Source organism: Micromys minutus, assembly GCF_963924665.1.
Source record: "Micromys minutus genome assembly, chromosome: 15".
NCBI lineage: Eukaryota > Metazoa > Chordata > Mammalia > Rodentia > Muridae > Micromys > Micromys minutus.
In genome coordinates, this window is record NC_137984.1 from 56,896,946 (window position 1) to 56,924,307 (window position 27,362).

Below are 27,362 nucleotides of genomic sequence, written 5' to 3' on the forward strand. Positions count from 1 at the left end.
ATGTGGTGGCTGTGGTTACCTGATAGAGAATGCTTCTGAGATCTTACCAGTTGTGGTGCATCAAGGTCCCAGGTACAAAGAGTTCCTACACATTGAGACCTGACACTAAGGAATGCGGATGGGATTGTGCAGGGTGTTAATGGATTCTCACAAGGGAAAAATGCTGGGCTGTGCCTCCAGAACCTTTAGATGCAGCTGTAATCCCTCAGAATGGAGGAAGAGAGGAAGGTTAGGCCATAGTAGATGTTCTACTCCAGCCTTACCTCCAGCTTTTTGGTAAAGGAACTGCAAAAGAGGCTAGTGACATCATTTGGGATGTAAATTAATTAATTAGTTTTAAAAAAGACAATGGTTCTTCTTTCTAAATCTAGAATTTCAGAATCCAACTTTGGTATATTTTAAATATCCAGAATTATTATTAAAAACTTAAACCATGAGGTAATAAATGACTTGCAAGAGAGGAGGTGGGTGGCGACTGCCTATGTGATTTCCTGAGGGAGTTGTCAGTGCCTGAAGGGACTTCTCAGTTAGACAAAGGTGCCTTTTATTATTTTTGCCAGTACAAAATCTGGACCAGCTTTTCTCGAAGCTACTTGTCTCTTGGAATTCGTTCAGCACTTGTATAGAGCAGCTACTAAACATTCAGAAAACTATTCGAGTTAATTAAACATGGCAGAAACTGGATTGCACAGCACGATAGTCACAATGCGTACTGCTTGCTAACTGTATGTATGCCCAGATCTCCTATGGAAAGTGTCCTTTGCATGAGCCCCATTGAACAAAAAATGCTCAGCATTGCAGAGGAAAACGTGACCCCAAGGGTTTTTATGTCTGTAAATGATTCACCAAAATGTCACCTTGCCAGATTCAAGTGTTTCAAACTGAGTCAATCTTCTTTTCCTTCTCAAATAGTTCTTTTCAATTTAAAAATAAAGCAGTAAGAGAGAATGATTCCTATGAAGGATAGGAAGAAAGTTCTGACCAATACAGCCTCTTTAGGGGTTTCTAAGAAGTGAAATGTAATGCAGCATGAAGGATTTATGTTTTCCTCTTTAGAAATAGGCTAAGAAAAAGTACACACAAAGGGACAGTTTGGAGTAATTTCCCACCGGAAACGGTGAGGAGATAGACTTGGGTGAATGCCAGACTCCTGCTAACTCTGCATCATTGTCCTAGCTGGTGTTGGGCAAGTGGGGTAAAAGTAGCACCAGAGATACCTTCTGTTCTGTCCTTGTGATCTCGCATCTGGCTAAACACAGATATCCCATCAAATACCAGTTTCTTTGCCCTGTACAACATGCAAAGTTTGTATTGCCTCTGGTTGTTTCACAGAAACTGAATAATTAATGAAGGTGAACTAGAAGTACTTCCCAGACACACAGACAAAATGAAAGTAGTGATAGCCTCTAATCTACTTAGTTAACAAGGATATTGAATAAGATATTTTCATTTTATGTGTACAGTGTTTTGCCTGCATGCAGGTCTGTATAGCACACATGTGCCTGGTACCTGCAGAGGTCGGAGAGAGCATCAGATGCCCTTGGACAGGAGTAATGGATGCTTGTGACCGACTGTGTGGTTCGAGGAGCATCAAGTGCTCGAAACTGTAAAGCTTAGTCTCTAGTCCCAGATATGAGGACTTCAGGATTTTTAACAACAGATGGTACTTAAAATTGAGTCAGTCAGAAAGGACTTGGTAAATTAGTTTGTGCTAAGATAAAATCCCAGCTTTACTCTGGATTTTTACACTTCAGTTTTCTTTAACAGACATTATTGATCTCTTACTATATGCCAGGCATAGTGCTGAGAATTGATTTAAAATGTTTTTCATGACACTCACAAAAGAAACAGAAGGAAGAAAGCCCAAGAAAAAGCACAAGAAACAGATACAGTCACAGACACCTTCTTCTTTGCACACTCAGGAACCCCATAGAAACATAAAGACACAGCCATTATAGACAAGCAAAGGACCTGTAAGGCAATAATGAAGTAAAAGAAACAAAATTTTATAAAGCCCTGACACTGTACAAACAAGGAACCACTAAAGATGTCATTGAGTTCATATTCTGTTGGCCATCTACCATTTTCATGGTGAGATCAGAGCCTCACATTTGATATATAATAATTTGGTTTCAGTATCTCATTACAACTACAAAGGAAGTTTTTCTTCACATTTGTTATGGGGCTATTTTAAGTCACTATAATCCTTACAGAATACGCTCCCATGAATGTTTAGGTAACTGTTATGCTTGGAAGTATCTCTTCTTGATGGAGACACTCTGACTTCGGACTCCGAGTGCTGGAGTTTAGGCCGTGGCTTTGTAGCAGCCCAGGGTTGACCTATGTTCCATTCTTACTGTGGTTGGTATTGGCAGTATCCTTCTTAAACTAAACATTTATCCTTTTTCTTTGTTAGACATATATTTAGTTTTTCCAAAGCACTCTAAAACGATTTCATGCAACTATAATCTAGCCCTTTTTAATTGTGAGACAGTAGTGAAATAATTACACATTGAACTTATTTCACCCTATTAATTAAGTCTTGGGAAAATGCAGGAATGCTGAGAAACCAGGCCTTTCCCTCTGTGATTATCACCGAAGGCTTCTATAAAATAACCTCAGTAAGCAGTATATGAAGCTCATATATAAATATCATTTTGATTAATGTTCTGAAGACCAATGTGTATTAAATTAAGGCAAATAAAAAATAAATTGGTTCTATTCTACATGTAGTTGATTAGTATTATATTTGCTATTAACTTAGAAATTTTTATCAAATATTCCTCATTATGAAGTCTTGGTACTAAAATTTCCTCAGAAGGAAAACAGTATGCACTGTTTCCAGGTCACTGTGAAAGCTTCATTAAGAAGCCATGAGAATTTTACATGTGATGAGAATATGCCATGTCTTGTTCTCTGTATGCACAGATGCTGGGTAGTGCCTGTGACTGGAGAGCCATAATTAAGAGACTTAAGTACCCAGAGCAGCATGTGTGCCTTCCTAGAGAGTCATTTAAGAAACTCTTTGCTAAGAGGAGTTAGGCATACATTTATGTTTCTGTTTCTGGTATTGACATTTGAAGTCTGAAGAGGAGACTGGTGGGAAATGGCATTGAACAGTCTAAGATCTCTAAGTTCTCGATTCAGCTCAAGCACTTTCAGTTACAGAGTTTGTCCTGATTTTGTTTTCCAGGGCCAGCCAGGGGACCAGGCTGCTCTCTTTACTGCACAAGCACGAGCCTCCCCTCAGCTCCCCCAGTACCCAGGGCTGCAACAAGCACAGGTACCCACACTGCTCTGAAGCAAAGATTCCTTGATTGCTTAATGTTATTTATTTGGAGTAGGAGATCAAGGAAACTGCTTCTCAACTAGATCTAGAGCTTAGTTATTTCTACTCCCATGGTTTCAGAACAGTAATTGTTGAGTAAGTCTCAGGGTTGATCAGGAAATTCTTAAATTAGAAATGTAAATTAATCAGACTTCTTTTTTGCTGATACAAATTAAAACACTTGATCCAAGGTGGTGGCACATACCTGTAATATGCACCCAAGAGGCAGAGGCAGGAGGATCAAGGCCAGTCAAGGTTATGTAGTTGAGACCACATCTCAAAATCAATCAAGCAATTAAAGTGTTTGGTAATATCAGTTATTTGTGACAATGCTTGATGGTGTAATTTGTTACAGAAATTTTCACATTCAAAGGTAACTTCCATGAGGAATCGTGGTAGAATAACAATAAAGGGCCTCTGAGTCAGGCCGCAGTTCAAGTGCTATTGGCTCAGTAGCTGTGTGACATGCCTGTTACCCTGAGGTCTAGCTCCCTTTTCTGTAAAACCAAGAGAGAAGATGTGGGATTCAAGGCAACCTGTGGAATTAACATACGGTCACATGCACAGTAAATACTCAACAAATGGTGTGCTTACCTTTAAGAAATGTAGGCTTTTGCCAGGTGCTAGTGCGGCATACCATAAATGCCAGCACTTGGGAGACAGAGGCAGGTGGAGTTCAGGGCCATCCTCATCTACAGAAAGAGTTCTAGGAGAGTCAAGGCCACACCGAGAAACTCTGTCTGAAATAAAATAAAATAAGAAAAGATGAAATGGTCCTATATTCCCCTTCCCCCAAACTCTTTAGTAGTTTTATTATTTCTGCATCCTTACATCCTTTCTCCTTCCTCTTATACAAACAGACCTGATCCTTTCATAAGCTTTGTGTTGAGGCTGGCTCTTCACTCCATGTGTACAGCTGAAAGGAGTGCCCCGTTTGTCTTATGTAGGTCCTGAGTCTGCATTTTAGTGTCCATTACTCTTGTCTCCAGAGTCAGAGTCCTTACAGAGGTAGAGTCTCTTTCAGGGATCCAGAGAACAAACAGAGAATTGTATCTTGTGATACAGAAAACTCCTAGTTTGTTCTTTACATAAGGTATCAAGGTTTAGAGAAATAGGTTTTTGTCTTAATGGGAAATATACCCAGTCAGTGGATGTTCACTGAGCATGGCCCCTTGCTTGTACCACTTTGCAGATGATACTGATACTGTTTTGATTTTGTTGAATCTAGGAATGCAATGCATGGATGCTTTGCTGATTTTGTCTGTTCAGAAAGGGTGCCCTTCCTAGCCCATAAATCAGCAGCTCAACTTAGAAAACAAATGGATATCCACTTATTTTGAATTAGAGACTTTTGTGGAATTGTTATCCAACCATCCTATTCTATAAAGTTCTGGCTAGACTTCTTGTCTGCAAGAGGAGCCATCCTCATATGTTCAGTCATCCCAGCCTTGGAGAGCAGTGAATCTCAGGTTGGACCTCCTGGGCTTATCTTTGCCCCATGTTTCTTAGTGATGGGAATATGGGTGCTAATTGGAGCACTGACATTTTCCTTTGTGCCTTCCTGCAGACCATGCCCCAGGGCTACACAATGTATGGAACACAGATGCCTTTGCAACAGGCAGCTCCACAGCAGCCTGGTGGTGTGGTCCTTTCCCCCAGCTACAACTCCAGGGCCTACCCGGCTGCACATTCCAGCCCAGCACTGATGGAAAGACTCCGGCAGCTTCAGCAGCCGCCAAGTGGCTACGTGCAGCAGCAGGCCTCCCCGTACCTGCAGCCCGTAGCTGGCTCTCAGAGGTGATACCTGTTGAAGTAATTGCAATAGTAAACCCTCTCGGCCTTGGGATTGTTATTCTTCTTCCAGGCGTTTGATATCCTAATGCTTTTTGAGCTCCTGATTGCATTGTGACATCTCATTTGTTTTACCAACAAGCAGTAAAGGTTCCAGACTCTCATTCAAAAACACTGTAGTTGTGACTCACTTCTTCCATCCTGCTCTGTGTAAGGGGTTTCAGGTGACACCAGCTGTTGGTGCTAGCTTTCTTTCTTTTCCGCCTTTTCCCCCAAAAGATATTTTATCAAAAGTATCTGAGAATGATCTATTGCTGCGCCTCACTGGAATCTGCTGGTCGGAGCCAGTTTGTGCATAGTGTTTGTTATAACTCAGTCTCTCTTTCTCCCACCTCGGAGATGACTCAAAGACAAGTTCTCTGGTTCTTGTTTTAATCACACCCCTTCCTCCTAGGGTGTGTCCGTACTGTTCACTGTTGTAGCTGTTACCCACACATGGCTAAATTTAAATTAATTAAAATTGATTTACCATTTATTTCTGCAGACTCATTAGTCAGATTTCAAGTGCACACTAGCCAGCCATGGCTAGCATGGCCAGATCTGAGGGTCATGGTCTGGGCGGTAACTCGGAGACCTGGTATTTACAGGAGCCCCATGTTTGGCTATCTCCTGAAATTCTGTTGCTTTGACCAAGGCGCCTTGCAGTTTTATTGACCTCTAAACCCTGATCACTGTGTAACTAGTCCTAGTGGCTAGAAGTCATTTCACTGGATAGCACAGGTCAAAATCACGACTGCTCATTGCATTATCCAGTCCTGTTAGATAATATAGAAGACTTAGGACTGTAGAGTTGTGCGTTGTATGGAGGGTAGCACTTAGCGCCCATGTGTTACGTCAGTGACTAGGCACATGACTGTTCAGGATAACTCTGAAAACTAGGAAGGTAGATTGTATTTGTGGGAAATAAGCTAATTTGTAAAACACACGCTATGTTTGCCATTTTTATAGTAAGTAATATCATAGCAGAGCTTGATAACTTGAGCTTCGGAGCTCAAAAAATTCTGGGTTCAAATCCCACCTGCGTCATTTTTTCTTTTTTCTGGTTTACCTTAGTTATTTCTCTGTGTCCACTACTTTTTAAAGTTAGATAATAAAACTGCTGACTCACAGGTAATGAAATACTATTTTTCAGCCCTTCCACTCAGTCTTCCCAAAGTAAATATTACCGTATTTTTACTTACTGCTAACAACTATTTGGTTATTTTGAAAAGAAATTTCTATGTGATTGCTACTTGGCTCAAAGTAGTATGTTTCCCGTCTTTTTCCCGTTAAATCACATTTGTTATCTGATCCTCTGGCTTTTTCTTGTCTTAATTGTACACGTGATTATTGAACACGAGTTGTTTCTTGGTGGATGTGTGTAAAATGCTGGAGGCGCTGACTGACTTCCCTGGCACGCCTGGTTCCTGAACACAAGTTGCATTATTCTTTGCCAGACTGAATCACCAGGCTCTACAGCAGAGCCCTCTGGTGGGCGGGGGAATTGACGCTGTGCTGGCTCCCGCACATCCCAACCTCCCCTCGGTGCCCCTGCCTCAGGACCCAATGAGGCCCAGACAGCAGCAAGTTCGACAGCAGCAGAGACTCCTCCAGGTATGGGGCAGGGAGGTGAGGGCAATGCCATCCCTTCCAATAGTGCAGGTACATTTACAAGAAGTGTTAAGTTCCAAAGAGCCGATTTGACACTTAGCAGCTTGGTGAGTACACTGTAGTTCCACCTAGACAGAGTCTTCTTTCCTCTGTATCTGCCAGGCCATGAGTAGGAGACTTGGTTTTGCAGAACCTGCAGGCAGGCAGGCAGGCAGGCGGCAGGTAGTCAGCAGGCAGGCAGCAGGCAGGCAGCAGGTAGTCAACAGGCAGGCAGGCAGGCAGGCAGCAGGCAGGCAGGCAGCAGGCAGGCAGCAGGCAGGCAGCAGGCAGCAGGCAGGCAGGCAGCAGGCAGCAGGCAGCAGGTAGGCAGCAGGCAGGCAGGCGGCAGGCAGGCTGGCTATTATGTTAAACCTGTTTTGTATCATCAACAAGTGATGTTTTTGTGTCGGATACTTCTTGGAAAGACTGTTAAGAGAACTCTCATTGCCAGTCCAAAATGAGGTGCAACTTTATTTTATTTACATATACAGAAATACAGGGAACCGTGGAGTGTAGTGGAGCTGGCTATTTACAAGAGAAGTACTGCGTGTGCTCTATGAGGTGACAGCCATGAAAGTAGTGCTGTAGAAAGGTACTTAAGGGAAATTTGTGCCTCAACTTTTACACTGGGTGGAGAGAAGAAAAAAGAATAGTTCCCCTAAGAATTTAAACCACAAATATTCCCAAAAGGTGAAGTCTGAATCTAGTGTGATCTATAAAATTATAGTTGAGTGTATCCAAGGAAACAAGAAGTGAAGACCAGTCATCTGTAGAACAGAACTTCAGTTTATAAGGTGACCATTAGTAGATCCTCATTTTGGAAAAAATACTTTAAATCATAATACATTATTGATAATACATGGTAACCGACTTGGGCAACTGTAGCCTACTCATTGTATAGAGGCCATTGCCAAGGTGGTAAAAAATTTACTCTTGAGCTTTGTCATCAATAGAATGGAAAAGATGATAGAGCTTCACTCTGTGCATCAGACAAACTAACAATTCTCTAAGACAATTAAAGCAAAGCTCCGGTTTGATGTTATTTTTAATTTACTAACTTAACTATTAAAACAGAGAATGGTATGTTCTTTAGCCACTGTTATGCAAGTTTGGAGATTTTTTTTTTAGGGCAACGATTTGGCTCTGCTTTCAGATTTGTTACTTCTAAATCACCAAGAAACCATGTTGCTTGCTTACCGCAGTCTGCCTTCCCAGGGCATTTTCAAGGTTGCAAATAAATCATTTCCTCACTAGGTAACCTGTACCCCTTTCCCTGTAAGTCTGTGCCCTGAAACTATTTCTCATCAACAGTAGATTCCCCGGAGGTAAAGAAAGGAAATGTGATTCGTCTGTTTGTCTAGATTACATTCATTCCTCTTTTTATGATTGGCTCTTGGCCTAAAGGAAAATGTCAGCAACTGAGAAGTTGAGTTCATCTCTCTTGGTAGATAGTAGAGAACGCAGTGCACCGTGGCTTCACATTGCAATGCTTCTGGTTCCTGTTGACACCCATCTGCACCTCTGCTGGGAGTCTAAATCTGCAAGTATTGCAGATCTGGAAGTACATATTTATTGTTTTCACTTTAAAAGGTCAAGTAATTTGGGGAATAGTATGTAGACAAGTTGGGAAATGCATATGATGAAAATATAGCCAGGTCATAGTAACTAAAGGCCACTGAGAGAAACTAATGTCTGTTTGCTTGTTTTGCCTTCCTACCTTTTATATACGTTCTGTATCATCTATAACTTAGAAGTGTATTCCAAGACCTATGGCTCTGAGCTATTTTTCATGTTTCATGCTAGTCATTTATTGCAGAATTTCTATGGGCTAGTTTATATCCTATAAAAAAGGGAAAAATGGAGTCCTCAGGGGTCTTGCAAATATCACAGGGAAGATAGTTACTGATTGGTGCTTGTGTTAGTTGGAAGTGTGAGATGGGTAACTTGTGGGTGGACAGGCAGAGCATGTGAAAGAGGCTGAAACAGGAAGTGTACAAGATGACGTTGAGTTTGAGGTGGTCTGAGAAGGCTCCCTGGAAGAACATGTTTGTGTCCTTAAAACCCGTGAAGGAAGGGCAAGGTTTGGCAAGGTCAAGATGGAGAACGCAAGGTTGCAATCATGTTTTACATAGTGACATTTTTTGTCAGTGGCAGGCTGGTGTCCCTTCAGATTTAGTGCAGCTTAGAAACACCTTTACCTGGTGACACAGTAGCTTTTGTTACCGTAGCATCGCCACAGCTCCATTCAGACCAGTTTGGATATTGCTGTTGTAAGGAACAGCCCACTTCCTCCTCATGCCAGAGCTGGTGTGAAGTGCTTACTACTAGAAAGGAATCCTCCCCTGCTGTGCCTGTACTCTTGCTTACTAACATACCTTTCATGGTTGGAGATGTACCTCAGCAGTAGAGCACTTGCCTGAGATGCATGAGGCTCTAGCTTGAACCATCCACACCAGAGGGAAAGAATAAAACAGGATGTTATATTTTATCAGCAGCAGGCTTATGCATCTTGTGTTTTCTATGTCTCTAGATTGCATCATTTATCATGTTCTTAAATTCACTCTTATTCCATTTTGTTCACCACGGCCCTCCCAGTAATAAGCTGCCCAACGTATATTCTGTAGCCTAGGTGTGTGGTTGGCTATGCCACCTAGATTTTTGTAAGTACATTATACAGTGGTCAGACATTTTTTGAGAGTATATTCCAACCATTTTGCTTAAATGAAATAGATGAAATGTATATTAGTAAGAGGTGTTCAGATGTGTCTCAGACCCACAATTTTAAGGGGCTACCATAATCTTTCTCTTTCTTTCTAGATGCAGCAGCCCCAGCAGGCCCCCCAGTCCCAGCAGCCCTCCCAGCCCCAGAGTCAGGCCCTTGGTCTCCAAGCAATGCAACCACAGCAGCCTTTGGTAAGACCTGGTGTTTTGGAACCAGGACGTGGGTTTATCCTTTAAAGCTGGGGCATTCTCCGTAGCCATGACATTTTAAGAGTGAAATTATCTGAATATACATGACCGCCTTTCCTAGAATTCAGGAAAGTAAGGGTTTTGTTCTTATAAGAGTTGGCATATTTTTTCCATTAAAATTAATAATTAACATACACTAATATATTTCTATATAGAAAAAAAATGCTTCACTAAATTACACCATATTTATTTTTGAAAAAAAAAATGTAAAGCACTCAATGGATGAAAACCTTATCAGTAAGATACTATGATATTTTCTTTAAAGATTAAAGAATGACTTCATGTATGTTAGGATGATCTTAGATTTTAGAACATTCTCAGAGTACTTTGTAAAATGACATGTTAGTAATTAAACTAAGTCACTTTACCCAGTTAGCATTTTCTGCAAGAATTTCCACATTGTTTCTAATCTAAACTCCACTTCGTTAACTTCTCAAATTGAATTTGAAAACGTGCATAATATGGACGTTCTGAAAACCTCAGCGAGGTCAATGGCTTGCTGTCGTGAGCTCTAGCCCAGAATTACAGGCTGCTCTACTCATTGCTATAGAAAACAGCAGTTGTCAGCACAGGACTTGAAAACCAGCATCACAGTTCTGTACTGTAGCCATGGAAGCACACTGGGGAGGTCAGTAGAATTACTTGGCTAAGGTCTGGACTGTACTAGCCGGCCTCCAAGTCCATTAAGCAGATACTGTGGCCAGCTGAGTCCCGGTTTTCCCGTTCTTTTGTACCAAGCATTTAGTTTTTCCAGTTTTGATTATTTTTATAAAATATTTATGGCAATTTATGCAACCTTTATTTCCCACTTAAGTAGAGGCAGTAAGAAACTCGCTTCTTTGTTAGGAGAATAATGTTGGCTAGGGTGACGCTTAGAAACGCTGTAAAACAGACTTTCAGCTGGAATACTGCTCACATGCCTAGTGTTCCCCCGGAAGTAAGCTGTACCCACCCTTCCTCTCCCTCCCTTCCTTCTTTCCTTCCATAGTTGCAAACCCATAGAAAAGTTTCAAGAACGGTACAAAGACTTTCCCCAACTCCTTCACCTATGTGCACTAAGTTCCATGGAGCACACTGGTGTTTGGATTTGCCCTCCTCCCTCAGTCCCAGCCTACCTTTTTTCTGACCTCCACATACCAGGAGGCTCCAGCCAGTTTACTGTTGTATATTTCAATCTGCTTTTTCCTAAAGTGAGACAGCTGGGGTGCAGTTCAGTTAGTAACGGTCTTGCTAGCATGAGCAAGGCCCCAGGTTCGATCTCAGCCAAAACAGACAAGCCCGCAGAGGTAAACGACTGCCTACGATGGTTGAAGTCAGGACATCGGACACTGATAGAACACTGTGATATGTAATAGTTTTGGTATTTTGATGGTGGCAGTGGTAATTCAGAGTTCTTTCTGCTATGTATTTTCCTGCCTCCAGAGAATTACCATTTAGTTTCCATGTCTCCTTTACCCACACAGAATTTGCAACATTAAGTAATGATGAGTTAGTTATTTTTTAACTGTTACTGAGCTGATTCACTGCTTAAGCATGACACCAAGCAGTTTATGTTTGAAGAGCTGCTTCATGTGCCTGCATCACAAGAGTCTTCATCATTCCCGAGGAAATGGCACCTGGCAGATCCCCATCACAAAGTCACCAACTGCTCCTTTTAAAGTAATCGTCTAGAGATGGTTTCATCCAGTCTGTCCTGTTGCTCATTAGACTCTCACCCACCAGTGTTATTATTGGCTGTCTCTGTTTCTACTGTACAAGGAGAAAGATGCCTCCTTTCAAATGCTGTTTTCTTGTTTTTATTGCCTGGTATTCGACTTACAGGAAGAGCTTTCTAATTGTTGTCTGTCTTTAAGTCATGTTTCAGATATAAAGGAAGGTATGCTTTTTTTTAAAAGACTTTATTTCAGTTTTAATTACTTGCATATTTGTGTGTCTGAGTATTAGTTTATGCTTGTGAGTGTAGTGTATTTAAAGACCAGCCAAGGCACTGAATCTGCTGGAACTGGAGTTAAATGTAGCTGTGAGCTCCCTAGTTAAGTTAGCTGTGGAGAGCTCAACTCAGGTCCTGTGGAAGAGTAGTGTTTGCTTATAACAAGGAGCCACTGCTCCAGGTCAAGAAAGCCTATCTTAAAAGTAAAACCTGAGATCCCACCTCACACCAGTCAGAATGGCCAAGATCAAAAACTCAGATGAGAGCAGATGCTGGTGAGGGTGTGGAGAAAGAGGAACACTCCTTCATTGTTGGTGGGGTTGTAAACTGGTACAACCACAGTCTGGCAGTCTCTCAGAAAGTTGGACATAGTACTACCTGAAGACCCAGTTATTCCACTCCTGGGCATATACCGCAAAGATGCTCCCAACATATTGCAAGGATACATGCTCTACCATGTTTATAGCAGCCTTGTTTATAACAGCCTGAAGCTGGATAAAACGCAGACGTCCTCCAACAGAGGAATGGATACAGAATTTGTGCTCCATTTATACAATAGAGTACTGCTCAGCTATTAGAAACAATGACTTCATGAAATTCCTAGGCAAATGGATGGAACTAGAGACTATCATCCTGAGTGAGGTAACCCAGTCACACAAGAAGGTACATGGTATGCACTCACTGATAAGTGGATACTAGCCCTAGAAAGCTCTGAATACCCAAGAAACAATTCACAGACATTATGAAGCTCAAAATGAAGGAAGGCCAAAATGGGGATGCCTCAGTCCTTCTTAGAAGGAAGAACAAAACACTCACAGGAGGAAATACAAGGTCAAATAGAGGAACAGGGATTGAAGAAAAGATCACTCAGAGGCTGCCTCACCTGGGGATCCACCACATATGCAGCCACCAAATCCAAGCACTAAAGCTGATGTCAAGGAGTACTTACTGGCAGGAACCAGACAAAGATGCCTCCTCAGGGGCTCTGTCAGAATCATATAAATACAGCTGAGCATGCTTGCAGCTAACCATCAGACTGAACATGGAGACCCCAATGAAGGTGCTAAAGAAAGGACTGAAGGAGCTGAAAGGGGTTGCAACCTCATAGGAAGAACAATATTATCAACCAGCCAAACCCTCCAAAACTCTCATGGACAAAAACATCAACCTTTGTGCACAAATTGAGGGACCTATTGATCCAGTTGCATATGTAGTTGAAGATAGCAGTGTCTGGCATCAATCAATGTGAAAAGAGGTTTGGTCCAGGGAGGACATGTTTTCCCAATGTAGGGGAATGATAAGGCAGTGGGGTGGAGAGGGGGATTAGGAAGGTGTGCAAGACAAATGGAGTAGGGATGGGGGCAGGGCAAGGGAAAGCAATAACATCTCACATGTAAATACAGGGTGTCTAATAAAATAAATAAATGGGTCATAGCATTTTTTAAAAAAGTTAAACCTACTACTTGATCCTTGATTTAAAATTTTGTCATTACTAGGAATAGCTTAAAGTCTTCTTCCAACCATACTGAGTATCTGCTGGTACATAGCAGTAGTTGATTTAAAAATTATCAAAATCAGGTCTGGACAGATGGCTCAGTATTAACCACTGCATTTGCTGCTTATCCAGAGGTCCTGAGTTCACGTCCCAGCAAACACATGGTGACTCACAACGATTTGTAATGGGAACTGATACCCTTTTCTGGCATGCAGGTATAAATGCAGATAGAATACTGAAAATAAATATATAAATACAGACATATAACAATATATAATATATTATATAATAATATAATAATAAATAAATCTTTTTTAAAAAAATAAAACAACATCAAAATCTTTCCCCATTCTGCAAATGTAGCTCAGTCGGAGGGGCACTTGCAGAGCCCATACAGGACTTGGGGTTTGATCCCCAGGGCTATAACACAATAAAAAAATGTCTTTCCACTGAGTGGGTTATTAAGTCAGACAAACAGAAATTAGCACTAGTCTCCATGTTTTCTTTCTACGCACAACCTGGTATTCTAAAGGTGTTTGACAGAGAACCAAAAAATCTATGCAAATAGGCCCTGTCGAGTGCTTGGAACATGTGTGCTGATAGGAAAAATCCTAACTCCTTTCTTATATAAAGCAGATTTCTGTGATGTAGTGCTTCTGTTTCTAGCAGTATTGAGTGTGATCCTATTGGAAGTAACTACCACATAGTCACACCTTTCTAGTGATTTATGACATTCATGAGTCCTTTACTGTTAAATGTAAGGAACCTAACAGTTGAGGATGGTAACGTGTGTGTAGTCATTGCTAATGAGGAAATGCTTGTACAGTAACACCCTGTTAGCAAAAATGAAACTATAGCTATTATTGAATACATGGCAATTATAGCATATTTTAAGCTTTTTACACTTTTGATTCAGATGTGTAATTAAATGAGATATTTCATGCTGTTTCTTATGAATAATAAAATCCCTATATTTCAATCAGTTATACTTATTCATATTTCATCTGTATTGTTTCTCATAAGGAAAACTTTAAAGATTCAGTCACTGAAATATAATAACTGCTAGACTAAAAGAAGTCATTGCCTATAACTCCAGCACTGGGCAGGTAGACAGAAGGGAATGGCTGGAGTTGACAGGCCCATGAGCCGTTGGTGAGAGACTGCCCATAAAAAATACAAGGTGGGACGTGAGGCTCACACTTGATGTTAACCTCTGCCTTCCACATTAAGCTTATTTTAGGGGTTGGGTCAGAGATTTTTCTCCACCTGTTACTAAATCATAGATTATTTCCTATGAATGATACGCGATTTCTTGTTAACTTTTCTGGTGCCGTGAAGAGTCGCCATTAACTGGGCAACTTCTAAAAGAAAGCATTTATCTGGTGACTCTGAGGGTGAGTCCATGACCGTTGTGGTGGGATCATGGCAGCAGGCAGGCAGGCGTGGTTAGTAACTCAGTGGCTGAGTGCTTACATCTGTAGACCAGGAGCAGAGGCTGAGCTTAAAGTGCACAGTGACATACCTCCTAATTCCTCATAAACACTACTGCAGCTAGGGACCAGGCATCCCACTGTATCAGCCTATGGAGACCATTCTCATTCAAACCACCGTATTTGAGAAACAATAAAGATTTGCTGAAGGTGTGACATTAGCTTCCTTCACAGCTTATGCTGCAGGAATGGCAGAACAAAATGCCTTCTGTGTGTTTTGAAACTGAATTCTGGGACTGACCTGTGTCTATAGGACTGGGGGATTTTAAAAACCTCCCTGCTGTAGTTTAGAGCAGTGACAGAGTTGTGCACTGCTTATCAAAGGGAGCTTAACACTTTTATACTCAGATTATAGTGTGCAACTGAGTTACTGTGTTTACAGAACATGCACTTTAATACCGATTTCTAAGGAATTATTGGTGATTATTAATGGTATAGACTGTCTTTCACCTACTGGCTTACCATGCTCCCATCCCAAGGACTGAGGAAGTAATTTAGAGTTGTTTGTTTTTTTTTCCATTAAGCTCATGAAAAGTAATTTAAGGGAGATAAAAGTCTTTATTATTAATTAATAGTAAATTTAATAAAAATATACAGTGAGATTTTTATTTTATTTTTTTATTTTTCTGTTTGGCAGAAGGCTTACAGTTCTCACTGAGAAGCACAGTATTGTTTCAGTAGAGAGCAGTCTTTCATAAATAATCCAAGCAGCAGTTATGGCCCAGGGACAAGACGGTATGTGATGTGAGGCTCAGGATGGGTTAGGCAGTGTACAGTGTTTAGATCTCAGTGCTCAGTTTCAGAATTAGAAATTACATCATCACAAGTCTTTCTTAGGTATACGTTATTTAGTACACATGTGTTCCTATGCTATCTATATATGAATATATCTATAATTATCATCTATTCACTTATTTTTCTATCCATCCATTTACCTATCTGTCTATCTGACTGTCTATCTGTCTGTCTGTCTGTCTATCTATCTATCTATCTATCTATCTATCTATCTATCTATCTATCTTTCTATCTTTCTATCAGCTGTGACTCTAGTCTTTAACAACTGAGCCATCTCTTCACTTCCCACTTGGAGACAGGGTCCTACCCTGTCACTCTGGCTGCCTAGAATTCACTATTTAGTTCAGGCAGGCTTCTAGCTCACAGAGATGTGCCTGCCTCTATTTCCCATATACAGGGATTAAAGGTGTGTGCCACTATACCTGGGTATATGCATATTTTTAAATTACTATCATGATGTGGTCAGGTTTTTTTTTTTTTTTTTTTTTTTTTTTTTTTTTTTTTAGTTACTGAACCATTCCTCTACTACTGTTAAAATTTGGACAGTTACCAGTTTCAAAGATAGTACTGTTAAAGGTATTTTGGTATGTATTCTATACCTCTTTTTGGTTGTCTCATAATAGAAAACAAATATAAAAATGTGAGGCACAGAAGACTAAGAATCATGGGAAATGACTGAATGGCTGTGTTACACATGGGAAATAGCATAGGGTGGCTAGAGCTCTTTAGTTGAAGAGCTTCAGAAGGTGTATTGATTTGTTAGTTAGGTACACGGGTTCAGTGGGCTTAAAAACAGAATTTTTTTCTCTCCCTCTGTTCTGGAAACTGGAAGTGAATGACCAGGATTCAGCAATGGTAGGTCCTTCAGCTTGCAGATGGGAGAGCCTCTGCTCAAGTTCCTCACTGCACACTGGTTCACCTTCACATGGTGTTCTCACTGTTTTGCACTAATGTCCCCACTTCTCCCTTCTTAAGAGAGTAGCTTCCATGTTGTGTTAGATTCCATGATAACAAGCTCACGTTGACTTGGCTACCTCTAGAAAGGCTCTGTCTCCAAGTGAGGTAAACTGAGGCTCTGGAGTTTAGGACTATAGCTTTTTCTGATTTGAGTGATAACAATTGAAGCCATAACAGAGATCCAAAGATAGAGAAAAGATGGAACCCATGATGAAAAGCTTCAGTGTAAGCCTCCGTGAAAGGCAATGTTTGATCTGTTGCCTCTTGACTGTTACTTTGTCAGTCTCCTTTTGGTGGCACCAGTTGGGACATAGTGGACAGTGACAATCAATACCCATGGGCAAGTTAACCACTGTAAAAAAAGTGTTTTTAAGGTCAGAACTGCCTTAGGACAGAGATTTTCACCTCTTCAAGATGTCCTACTGAAACATTTCAGTAAAATGAGTGTGAAAGATTAAGAAGAGCCCTCAGGCATCAGTGAAGTGTGGTGACAACTTAGTGTGCATGCCTGTGTCATTTTTCTTTTTTTCTCAAAAGAGACCAGTTACTACAAAATTAGTTTTTATTTTTTATTAGATACTCTGTATTTACATTGAAGATGATATCCCTTTACCCTGCCCCGTTCCCATCCTCCCCCTCCCATTTGCCTTCACAAAGGTGCATTTCCTATAATCACCCTCTCCACCCCATTGCCTTGGCATTCACCTACATTGGGAAAACATGTCCTCCCTGGACCAAAAGCCTCTTCTCACATTGATGCCAGACACTGCTATCTTCAGCTACATATGCAACTGGATCAATAGGTCCCTCAATTTGTGCACAAAGGTTGATGTTTTTGTCCATGGGAGTTTTGGAGGGTTTGGCTGGTTGATAATATTGTTCTTCCTATGAGGTTGCAACCCCTTTCAGCTCCTTCAGTCCTTTCTTTAGCACCTTCATTGGAGTCTCCATGTTCAGTCTGATGGTTAGCTGCAAGCATGCTCAGCTGTATTTATATGATTCTGACAGAGCCCCTGAGGAGGCATCTTTGTCTGGTTCCTGCCAATAAGTACTTCTTGACATCAGCTTTAGTGCTTGGATTTGGTGGCTGCATATGTGGTAGATCCCCAGGTGAGGCAGCCTCTGAGTGATCTTTTCTTCAATCCCTGTTCCTCTATTTGACCTTGTATTTCCTCCTGTGAGTGTTTTGTTCTTCCTTCTAAGAAGGACTGAGGCATCCCCATTTTGGCCTTCCTTCATTTTGAGCTTCATAATGTCTGTGAATTGTTTCTTGGGTATTCAGAGCTTTCTAGGGCTAGTATCCACTTATCAGTGAGTGCATACCATGTACCTTCTTGTGTGACTGGGTTACCTCACTCAGGATGATAGTCTCTAGTTCCATCCATTTGCCTAGGAATTTCATGAAGTCATTGTTTCTAATAGCTGAGCAGTACTCTATTGTATAAATGGAGCACAAATTCTGTATCCATTCCTCTGTTGGAGGACGTCTGCGTTTTATCCAGCTTCGGGCTGTTATAAACAAGGCTGCTATAAACATGGTGGAGCATGTATCTTTGCAATATGTTGGGAGCATCTTTGCGGTATATGCCCAGGAGTGGAATAATTGGGTCTTCAGGTTGTACTATGTCCAATTTTCTGAGAGACTGCCAGACTGTGGTTGTACCAGTTTACAACCCCCCCACCAACAGTAGAGAAGTGTTCCTCTTTCTCCACACCCTCACCAGCATCTGCTCTCATCTGAGTTTTAATCTTAGCCATTCTGACTGGTGTGAGGTGGGATCTCAGGTTTTTTTGATTTGCTTTTCCCTGATGACTAAGGATGTTGAACATTTCCTTTGGTGTTTCCTGGCCACTTGTATTGCTCAGTTTGGATTTTTTTTTTTTTTTTTTTTTTTAGTCCTGTACCCTATTTTTTTATAGGATTATTAGATTCCCTGGAGTCTAACTTCTTGAGTTCTTTGTATGTATTGGATACTAGTCCTCTATCAGATGTAGGATTGGTAAAGATCCTTTTTCAGTCTGTTGGCTGCCATTTTGTGTTCTTGACAGTGTCCTTAGCCTTGCATAAGCATTACAATTTCATGTGGTTCCATTTGTCGATTTTTGTTCTTAGAGCATAAATCTTTGGTGTTCCGTTCAATAAATAGTTCTCTGTGCCTATGTGTTCTAAGCTCTTCTCCACTTTCTTTTCTAATAGTTTCAGTGTACCTGGTTTTATGTGGAGATCTTTGATCCATTTGCACTTGAGCTTTGTACAAGAAGATAAGAAAGGGTCAATTTGCATTCTTCTGCATGCTGACTGCAAGTTGGACCAGCACCAATTGTTGAAGAGGCTGTTGTTTTTCCATGGAAAGTTTTTAGCTCCTTTGTCAAAGATCAAGTGACCATAGGTATGGGGGTTCATTCCTTGCTCTTCACTTCAGTTCCATTGATCTACCTGCCTATCTCTATACCAGTACCATGCGGTTTTAATCACAATTGCTCAGTAATATAACTTGAGATCAGGAATGGTGATTCCACCAGAAGTATTTTTTATTGTTGAGAATAGATTTTGCTATTCTAGGTTTCTTATTATTCCAGATCAATTTCTGAATTCTTTTTCCAGCTCTATGAAGAATCGAGTTAGAATTTTGTTGGGGATTTCGTTGAATCTGTAGATTACTTTTGGCAAGATGGCCAGTTTTACTATGTTGATCCAATCCATGAACATAGGAGATCTTTTCATCTTCTGAGATCTTCTTCATTTCCTTCTTCAGAGTCTTGAAGTTCTTGTCATACAGATCCTTAACTTGCTTAGTTAGGGTCACTCCAAGGTGTTTTTATAGTCTTTGTGACTATTGTGAAGGGTGTAGATTCTCTAATTTCTTTCTCAGCCTGTTTATCCTTTGAGTAGATGATGGTGGTTGATTTGTTTGAGTTAATTTTATATCCAGCCATTTTTCTGAAGTGTTTATCAGCTGTAATAATTCTCTAGTGGAATTTTTGGGGACACTTAAGTATATTATCATATCATCTGCAAATAGTGATATTTTGACTTCTTCCTTACCAATTCGTATCCCTTTGACTTTCTTTTTTTTGTCTAATTGCTCTCACCAGGACTTTCAGTATTATATTGAATAGGTAGGGGGAGGGGGCAGCCTTTCCTAGTCCCTGATTTTAGTGGGATTGCCTCAAGTATCTCTCCATTTAGTTTGATGTTGGCTACACGTTTGCTGTATATTGCTTTTACTGTGTTTAGGTATGGGCCTTGGATTCCTGCTCTTTCCAAGATTTTTATCATGAAGGGGTGTTTAATTTTGTCAAATGCTCTCTCAACATCTAGTGAGAGGATCATGTGGGTTTTTTTTCTTTGAGTTGGTTTATATGGTGGATTATCTTAATAAATTTCTGAATACTGATTTATCCCTGCATCCCTGGCATGAAGCCTACTTGATCATGGTGGATGATTATTTTGATGTATTCTTAGATTCGGTTTGCACGAATTTTATTGAATATTTGTGCACCGAAGTTCATGAGGGAAATTGATCTGAAGTTCTCTTTCTTTGTAGTATCTTTGTGCAGTTTAGGTATGAGTGTAATTGTGTCGTTCGAAGAACGAGTTGAGTAGTATTCCCTCTGTTTTTATTTTGTAAAATAGTTTGGGGAGTATTAGTATTAGGTCTTCTATGAAAGTCTGATAGAATTCTGCACTGAACCCATCTGGTCCTGGGCTTTTTTTTGCTTGTGAGGCTTTTGATGACTGCTTCTGTTCCTTTAGATGTTATGGGACTGTTTAGATGGTTTATCTGATCCTGATTTAACTTTGGTTTCTGGTATGTGTCTAGATATTTGCCCAATTCCTCCAGATTTTCCAGTTTTGTTGAATATGTGCTTTTGTAGTAGGATCTCATGATTTCTTGAATTTCCTCAGTTTCTGTTGTTAAGTCTCTTCTTTCAATTCTGATTTTGTTCATTTGAATACTCTCTCTGTGCCCTCTAGTTAGTCTGACTAAGGGTTTATCGATTTTGTTGATTTAATCAAAGAACCAGCTCTTGGTTTTGTTGATTCTTTGTATACCTCTTTTTATCTTTATTTCGTTAATTTCTCTTCTGTCTTTGATTATTTTCCGGTATTCTACTTTGGTGTAGCTGCTTTTTTTTTTTTTTTTTTTTTTTTTTTTGTTCTAGAGCTTTTACCTGTGCTGTCAGCTGCTAGAGTATACTCTCTCCAGTTTCTTTTTCAAGGCCCTCAGAGCTATGAGTTTTTCTCTTAGTACTGCTTTCATTGTATCCCGTAAGTTTGGGTATGCTGTGCTTTCATTTTCGTTAAATTCTAAAAAATACTTAATTTTTTTCTTTATTTCATCTCTGACCATGCTATCACTGAGCAGAGCATTGTTCAGCTTCCATGTGTATATGGGCTTTTCGTTATTTTATGTTGTTATTAAAGACCAGCCTTAGTCCACGGTGATCTGATAGGATGCATGGGAGTATTTCCATCTACTTTTGGTTGAAAATCTACTTTATTTAATATTAGAATGGCTACTCCAGCTCGGTTCCTGGGACCATTTGCTTGGAAGGTTTTTCCCAGCCTTTTACTCTGAGGTAGTGCCTGCCTTTGTCTCTGAGATGAGTTTCCTGTATGCAGCAAAATGCTGGATCCTGTTTACGTATCCAGTCTGATAGCCTATGTCTTTTAATTCGGGAATTGAGTTCATTGTTGTTAAGAGATATTAAGGAATAGTGATTGATGTTTCCTGTTATTTTTGTTGATAGAGGTAGAATTACGTCTGTGTGCTTTTCTTCTTTTGCTTTTCTTGCATGAATATATTTTGCTTTTCCTTGGGTGTAGTTTCTTTTTTTGTTTTGGATTTTTTCATCTATTATTTTTTATGGGGCTGGATTTGTGGTCAAATATTATATAACTTTGCTTTTTTCCTGGAATATCTTGATTTCTCCATCTATGGTAATTGACAGTTTTGCTGGATATAGTGACCTGGGCTGGCATTTGTTCTATTAGGGTCTGTATGACGTCTGTCCAGGATCTTCTAGCTTTTTAGTCTTTTTGAGAACTCTGGTGTTATTCTGATTGGTCTGCCTTTATGTGTAACTTGTCCTTTTTCTCCTACTACTTTTGGGATTCTTTCTTTGTTTTGAACATTCAGTGTTGTGTCGGGAGGAGTTTCTTTTCTGGTCCAATCTATTTGGAGTTCTATAGGCTTCTTGTATGTTCATTCTTAAGGGTAGGGAAGTTTTCTTCTACAATTTTGTTGAAGATATTTACTGTGCCTTTTAGTTGATATTCTTGCCCTCTTCTACACCTATTATCCTAAGGTTTGGTCTTTTTATTGTGTTCTGGATCTTCTGTACGTTTTGGGTTAGGAGCTTTTTGGTTTTTGCATTTTGTCTGACTATTGTGTCAATGTTTTCTATGTTGTCTTCTGCCCCTGAGATCCTCTCTTCCATCTCTTGTAGTCTGTTTGTGATGCTTACATCTATGACTCCTGATTTCTTTCTTAGGTTTTTTTTTTATCTCCAGGGTTGTCTCTTTTTGAGGTTCTCTTTTTATTATTGTTTTTATTTCCATTTTAAATTCCTTCACATGTTTGGTTGTGTTTTTCTTTAAGGGCTTCTATTTCTTCATGTGTTTTCTGTTGTAATTGTCTAAGGGTTTTATTCATGTGCTTCTCGCAGATTTCCATCATCATGAAGTATGATTACAAGTCCAAGTCTTGTTTTTCTGGTGTGTTAGGAAATCCACTACTTGCTGTGGTGGGAGAGCTGGGTTTTGATGTTGCCAGGTTGTCTTGGTTTCAATTCTTTAGGTTCTTCTGCTTTTTTCCTGCCATCTTGTTATCTGTGATTATAGGTGATCTTATCAATGACTGAAGCTTGTCTCTCTTGTGGGTCTGTGGGCCCCTGGGCTCAGGAAGAAGATTGCTCCTGGGTGTTTGGCTCTTTCTGTCCAGGCAGTAAGTCCTCATTGCAGTCACACTGTTCTGTATTAGTGGGCTCAGGTGGGAGAGTGCTTGTGAGGCTCTTCTGGGGTCTCAGCCGTCTGCAGGTGGGTCCTGAGTCTGGATAGCCGTCACCCAGCCCTCTCTCTAGGCCAGAAAGGACCCAGTCTCAGAGTGTACCATGCTGTCTGCCCTCTGAGAGCTGTTGGTGCCCTATATGGACTCCTGGTAGGGTGTGTGGGTTCCTTTTGGGCTCAGGTGGGAGAGTGCTTGCAAGGCTTTTCTGGTGGTTCAACAGTCTGCAGGCGGGTCCTGAATCCTGATGGTGGTCCGAGGTGAGATGACTTTAAGAATGCCCTTAGGATTCAGAAACCAAATGCCACAACTCTCACCTGCATCATGAGTAAAGGCTCATAGTCCTTTGTATTCATAGCCTAAATTCAAGTAACTCTGAAAATATAAGATTAAACAGCAAAAGCTGAGCAAAAAGGACATTCAGCTCTTCCTATGCATTTTCTTTCAGGGGGCTGTGTAGATGCTTGTTTGCAGCAATGGTTCTCATGGGGAAGGGTACAGCCCTCCATAACATGATAAACTTCATGTTCACACACACTACACATGAAAGCACCTGTCCCAGTAGTTTTGGACAGACTTAATATCATTGTTTCTGCATCAGAATTAAGTGTGGGAATATGTACCGGTAATGCCCACAATAGTGCCAGACATAGAAACACTTGTCAAATAATTCTGAGCACTGGAACAGTTGAACTAAGCACATACCTTCCTGAAGTTTCCACATAAAGGAATGATTGTTGTTCTGTTTTCCCAGAACTACATGTGGAGAGGGTCGGTGTTGCAAATGGCCCATCGTCCTTGTGTGTCGTTATCCATAGAAGAGTCATCTTGGCAGGCTTGTCTAAATTAGAATTTTCTGTTCACTTTCAACTTCAGGCAAGCATTTAGCAAAAGTGATACCTCAAATCTCCGATTGGATTACATGGACTAAAATCAGTATTTATCACATGGAGTATTAAATATTAGTAAAATAAAAATTGTTACTTGTCAGAAGTTCGTTCACATTTAGCCCTGCATTCTGTATCTGTATTCCCTACACAACTGATCGTCCTGGGCAGCTGACCATACTGACGGTCTCCACGGGAGACAGAATCATGGTGCATTCATACTGAGAATGGTCTTAAAACTTCTCAGAGATGTGAGGCACATTGAGGACATGCAGTGCAGATGTGTCACAGGCATAGCAGGGACCTCTAACCGGAGTGGAGGGGGAGGGGAGGTGGAGAGGGCCAGTGTACCAGATGGCCGAGTCCAGGCTCTCCTGCCCTGGATGCACTTGGCTGGCAGGGAGCCACTGTGGAAGAAGCTGGCAAAATAAAGTGCCCTTACCATGCTTCTTCCTTTCCTGGTTCAGCTCCTACTTTTCTGTCTTTTGGGGTGCTCTCTAGGGTGCTGGGGCAGCCTGGTTATTGAGTTCCATACGGGTAGATGGCCCAGACTGAGGTAAATAGGAAACAACAATTTTTTATGTATGACTGAGTGAGGCTTGTATCTGAGCACCCACCCCAGTTGTTCCCAGGCTACAGGAAGACAGCTGGGGAGGAGAGAGAAGGAAAGAGAGGCAGTCTGACATGTGCAGTTAGAAAGTGACCAGTATTACTGGTGATTCTAATAAAAAAGTTTTTCTTGTAGCCGATATGATCAGTCTTTTCTACCCCCTGGAACATCAGCTGCAGATTCTTGTGTGAGCTTAGCAAAAGGGACCAGTGCACGACTGTCTTATTGTCCTTCCAATTTCCTTCACACAGTGCTAGAAGACAACTCCTTAAAACATGACAGTTCTTGGTGTGTGGCTCAGCTCACCCTGTCATGGCTGTTGTGACCTGAGCACATGCTCTGCGGGTTCTGTTCGCACTGGATGCTTCTCCAGAGCACAGAGCTTTCATCTTGTCAGAGGTGGCAGTAGTCTTTAAATGATGACGGAAACTCTAAAGAAGTACCTGCGTGCGGTACTGTTTGCCTGCTGCACCGCAGACAGAAGCATACTTATGCAGACTGGGCGTGTGATAGTGCGTGAGCCAGCCCCCGTGCAGCCTGTGCTTGCGGGGCACGAGTGGCTGACTCATCCTTCCCCTTGTTGCAATTACAGTTCCCCAGGCAAGGCTTGCAGCAGACCCAGCAACAGCAGCAGACAGCCGCCCTGGTGCGACAGCTCCAGAAGCAGCTTTCTAGTAAGTACCTGCCTCCCACGGAGCCAGGGGAGCCCTGGAAATCAGCGGCCACAAGCCCGCATAGTGAAGACTCTTCAGAAATCACACTGTCCTCTGAAACATTTTTAAATACATTTAATTGAAATGGAATTACATCACTTTCCTTCTTTGCTTTCTTCTGTCTAACCTCTCAGCTACCCTCCATTAAACCCCTCCTAGACCTCCACTGTCCACTCCTCTTTTATTTGACTATTTTTGTTGCATACATACATACATGCAAGTATGCATACATACATATATGCATACATACGCCCATACACACATATATACATGTACACATGCATACATACACATACATACATACATATATACATACATTTTTTTAATGTTTGGCTTGGCCCAAGGTATTTTAGTGCATCTTAGTTTGATTAGTTTGGGGATGACCTTTTTCTTCACATGGAAAAGCCACATTTTTCCCCTTAAATTCAATATTTCCCTATTGCTTTATGTGACTTTCCCACAGCACACCCAACCCCCTTTTTGTGGTTTTATTTTATGGTGCTGAGGATACAACCCAAGGCTTCCTGTGTGCCAGACACATGTTTAACCGCTTGACTGCAACTCCCTGCCCAGGTCCTGTTTTTACAGAGCTAGAAATGTTTAAGGGGAAATTAATCCCATGCCCCTGATTTAGATCATTCGTAAGCTAGAATCTCAGGGCAGAGCTGTTTAAGAAATGAGAATCAGTGCCCTGTGTTGTGACTTCTTGGCCAGGTGGCCATTATTGATTGGGTCACATTTTCTCCATCTGTGCAGTGGAAGGAGACACGTTTTCCCTTGGCCTTGGATTCAGTGATTCCGAGTTACAGAGTGGAGTCCGCTGCATGTTGAAACAGTGATGTGGCATGTGTCTGTGGCTGAGGAGTAGCTTTTTGCATGCCTGCTTTGCATGTTTTTTGACAGAGAGAATTGTCCCCCACGCCCTGCCACACTTTTTCCTGTCTCTACCAGTCATACTTAATATCTTAATTTTTCTTTCTTTTTTTTTGTCTTTAACATACAATGTATACTTGTCTGTGTCTTTATGTCACACATCACCATGTTCAGTGAATACATACATGAGATTTTTCTTCAATCTCCAAACCGGAAATATACATATATGTTTTCATGTAGCCTCACTTAATTTTGTTTACATGAAGCAATATCAACATTTTCCTAGCTGTTGTTTAGTAGGTATACTCTATTAAATATCTGTGATTAAAACAATGAAATAGTGTGATAGTCTAGCGTTAAAATTCTTGTGGAGAATATAAGCTGAAGGCAGAGATTTGCTTCATAGTATTAAGAAGTCAGTACTAGAAGTCCTGTGTTGGAAACACATCAGCTTGCTTGGCTGGAACACAGCTCTTGCAATGCCTTAAGATTAGAGTCAATTTCTCTAACCTTAAGGCATTGCATTGGCAGCCACGAGACTCTCACTTAGACTTGGCCCCTCTACAGAATACATTTGATCTGGTTGAGTGGTGATTGGCCCCAGGGTGTAGCAGGTTGTTGTGTTCTCTCACACTGAGGCTGTTACTGAGAGGCCCAGCAGAGAAGGTGTTATGCAGCCTCACTTCGTGACTGTGACTCTTCCTTTGCTTTCCTCTTAGGTAACCAGCCACAGCAAGGACTGACTCCCTGTGCCCACCCTTCGCACTTCTGAGTCGGAAAGAGAAGACGTGAAGTTTATGTTTGCACTGAAAAACAGAAAACCGAATTTAGTAGTCTTCATAAGAAGTCTCCATTGGCCTTTGGCTTTTTTATGTTTTCCTATATTTTATGTTACATTTCATGCCGAGCTATTTAAATAAGTAAAGGAGTCATGGTTTGGTTTTATCATATTTAAAGTAGCTTTTAGAATGTGGATCATGCAGGCCTAATCCAGATAGTGTGGTAGCAGACCTTTTGAAATTGGTGCTTTTTTATCTCATATTTAGAGAAAGAATGAATTATGATAGGTTTAAATATTTATGTATTCATTAATGATTTTTTTAACCCGTGGTGGACCAAACTACTGATGTGAAAGATGTGACAGGCCTCTCGGGAGCGGACACATTCATTTTTCACTCACCCATGGCGGTGGGGTGATCATTAGCATCACTTTAATTTGAAATGTTGATCATTTCATAAGCACTTTATAAACTTTGTTCGCATTTATGAAGGACTTTGCTTCGCTTTTGTTGTGGTCCAAAGGTGCTGAAACAGATTGTTGCTTAGTACTTCCCTCCTTCGGGGCTTCTGCACAGCCACCTGAGATCTGTGGGAGCCTCTCAGAAGCTGCTGCACTCGAATGTTCCCAGTGGCAAAACCTTTAACCAGATTCTTCACGAAGGTACAACACATACCCACTGGAGGCCAGACGAACCATGGTGGAATCAGTCCATTTACTTACTGCCAGGTTTGGATAAAAAAGTAACTGTCCAGTTCAGGTTCTTCGGAACCTCATGCCAACTTGAGAAAAAAATAAAATAAAATCTCACGGCTGGCCTTAGATTCCACAGTGCTCAACTTGACATGGTGTCCAGAGAATCTGGCCCCACAGTCCGGAGGGTTCTGGTAGTCTTCAAAGGTATACTTGCTGTTAATTTTGTATGGTAAGTATTTACAATTTTGAATTTAATTATTAATGCTGGTGTCAGTCTTGGTTGTGTATTGCTTATACTGTATTTATAAACCAGTGCAAAAAGCACAAGTAAAGTAAATTATACATCAAA

General features: G+C 40.9%; 1 protein-coding gene across 3 annotated transcripts in view; it reads left to right on the forward strand.

The window, feature by feature from the left end:
* Positions 1 to 26,362, forward strand: part of MED12L (mediator complex subunit 12L) — a 303,185-nt gene extending 276,823 nt beyond the window's left edge. The window contains exons 39-44 of one of the 3 annotated variants that reach the window (XM_080929626.1): positions 3,194 to 3,283; positions 4,896 to 5,125; positions 6,616 to 6,772; positions 9,626 to 9,721; positions 24,546 to 24,627; positions 26,259 to 26,362. In XM_080929626.1, coding sequence (XP_080785752.1) covers positions 3,194 to 3,283; positions 4,896 to 5,125; positions 6,616 to 6,772; positions 9,626 to 9,721; positions 24,546 to 24,627; positions 26,259 to 26,311 — 708 coding nt within the window. In that variant the 3' untranslated portion in view covers positions 26,312 to 26,362. The remainder of the gene's footprint in view (positions 1 to 3,193; positions 3,284 to 4,895; positions 5,126 to 6,615; positions 6,773 to 9,625; positions 9,722 to 24,545; positions 24,628 to 26,258) is intronic. The other 2 variants (XM_080929627.1, XM_080929628.1) reach the window with 2 other exon arrangements.
* The last annotated feature ends 1,000 nt before the right edge of the window (positions 26,363 to 27,362 follow it).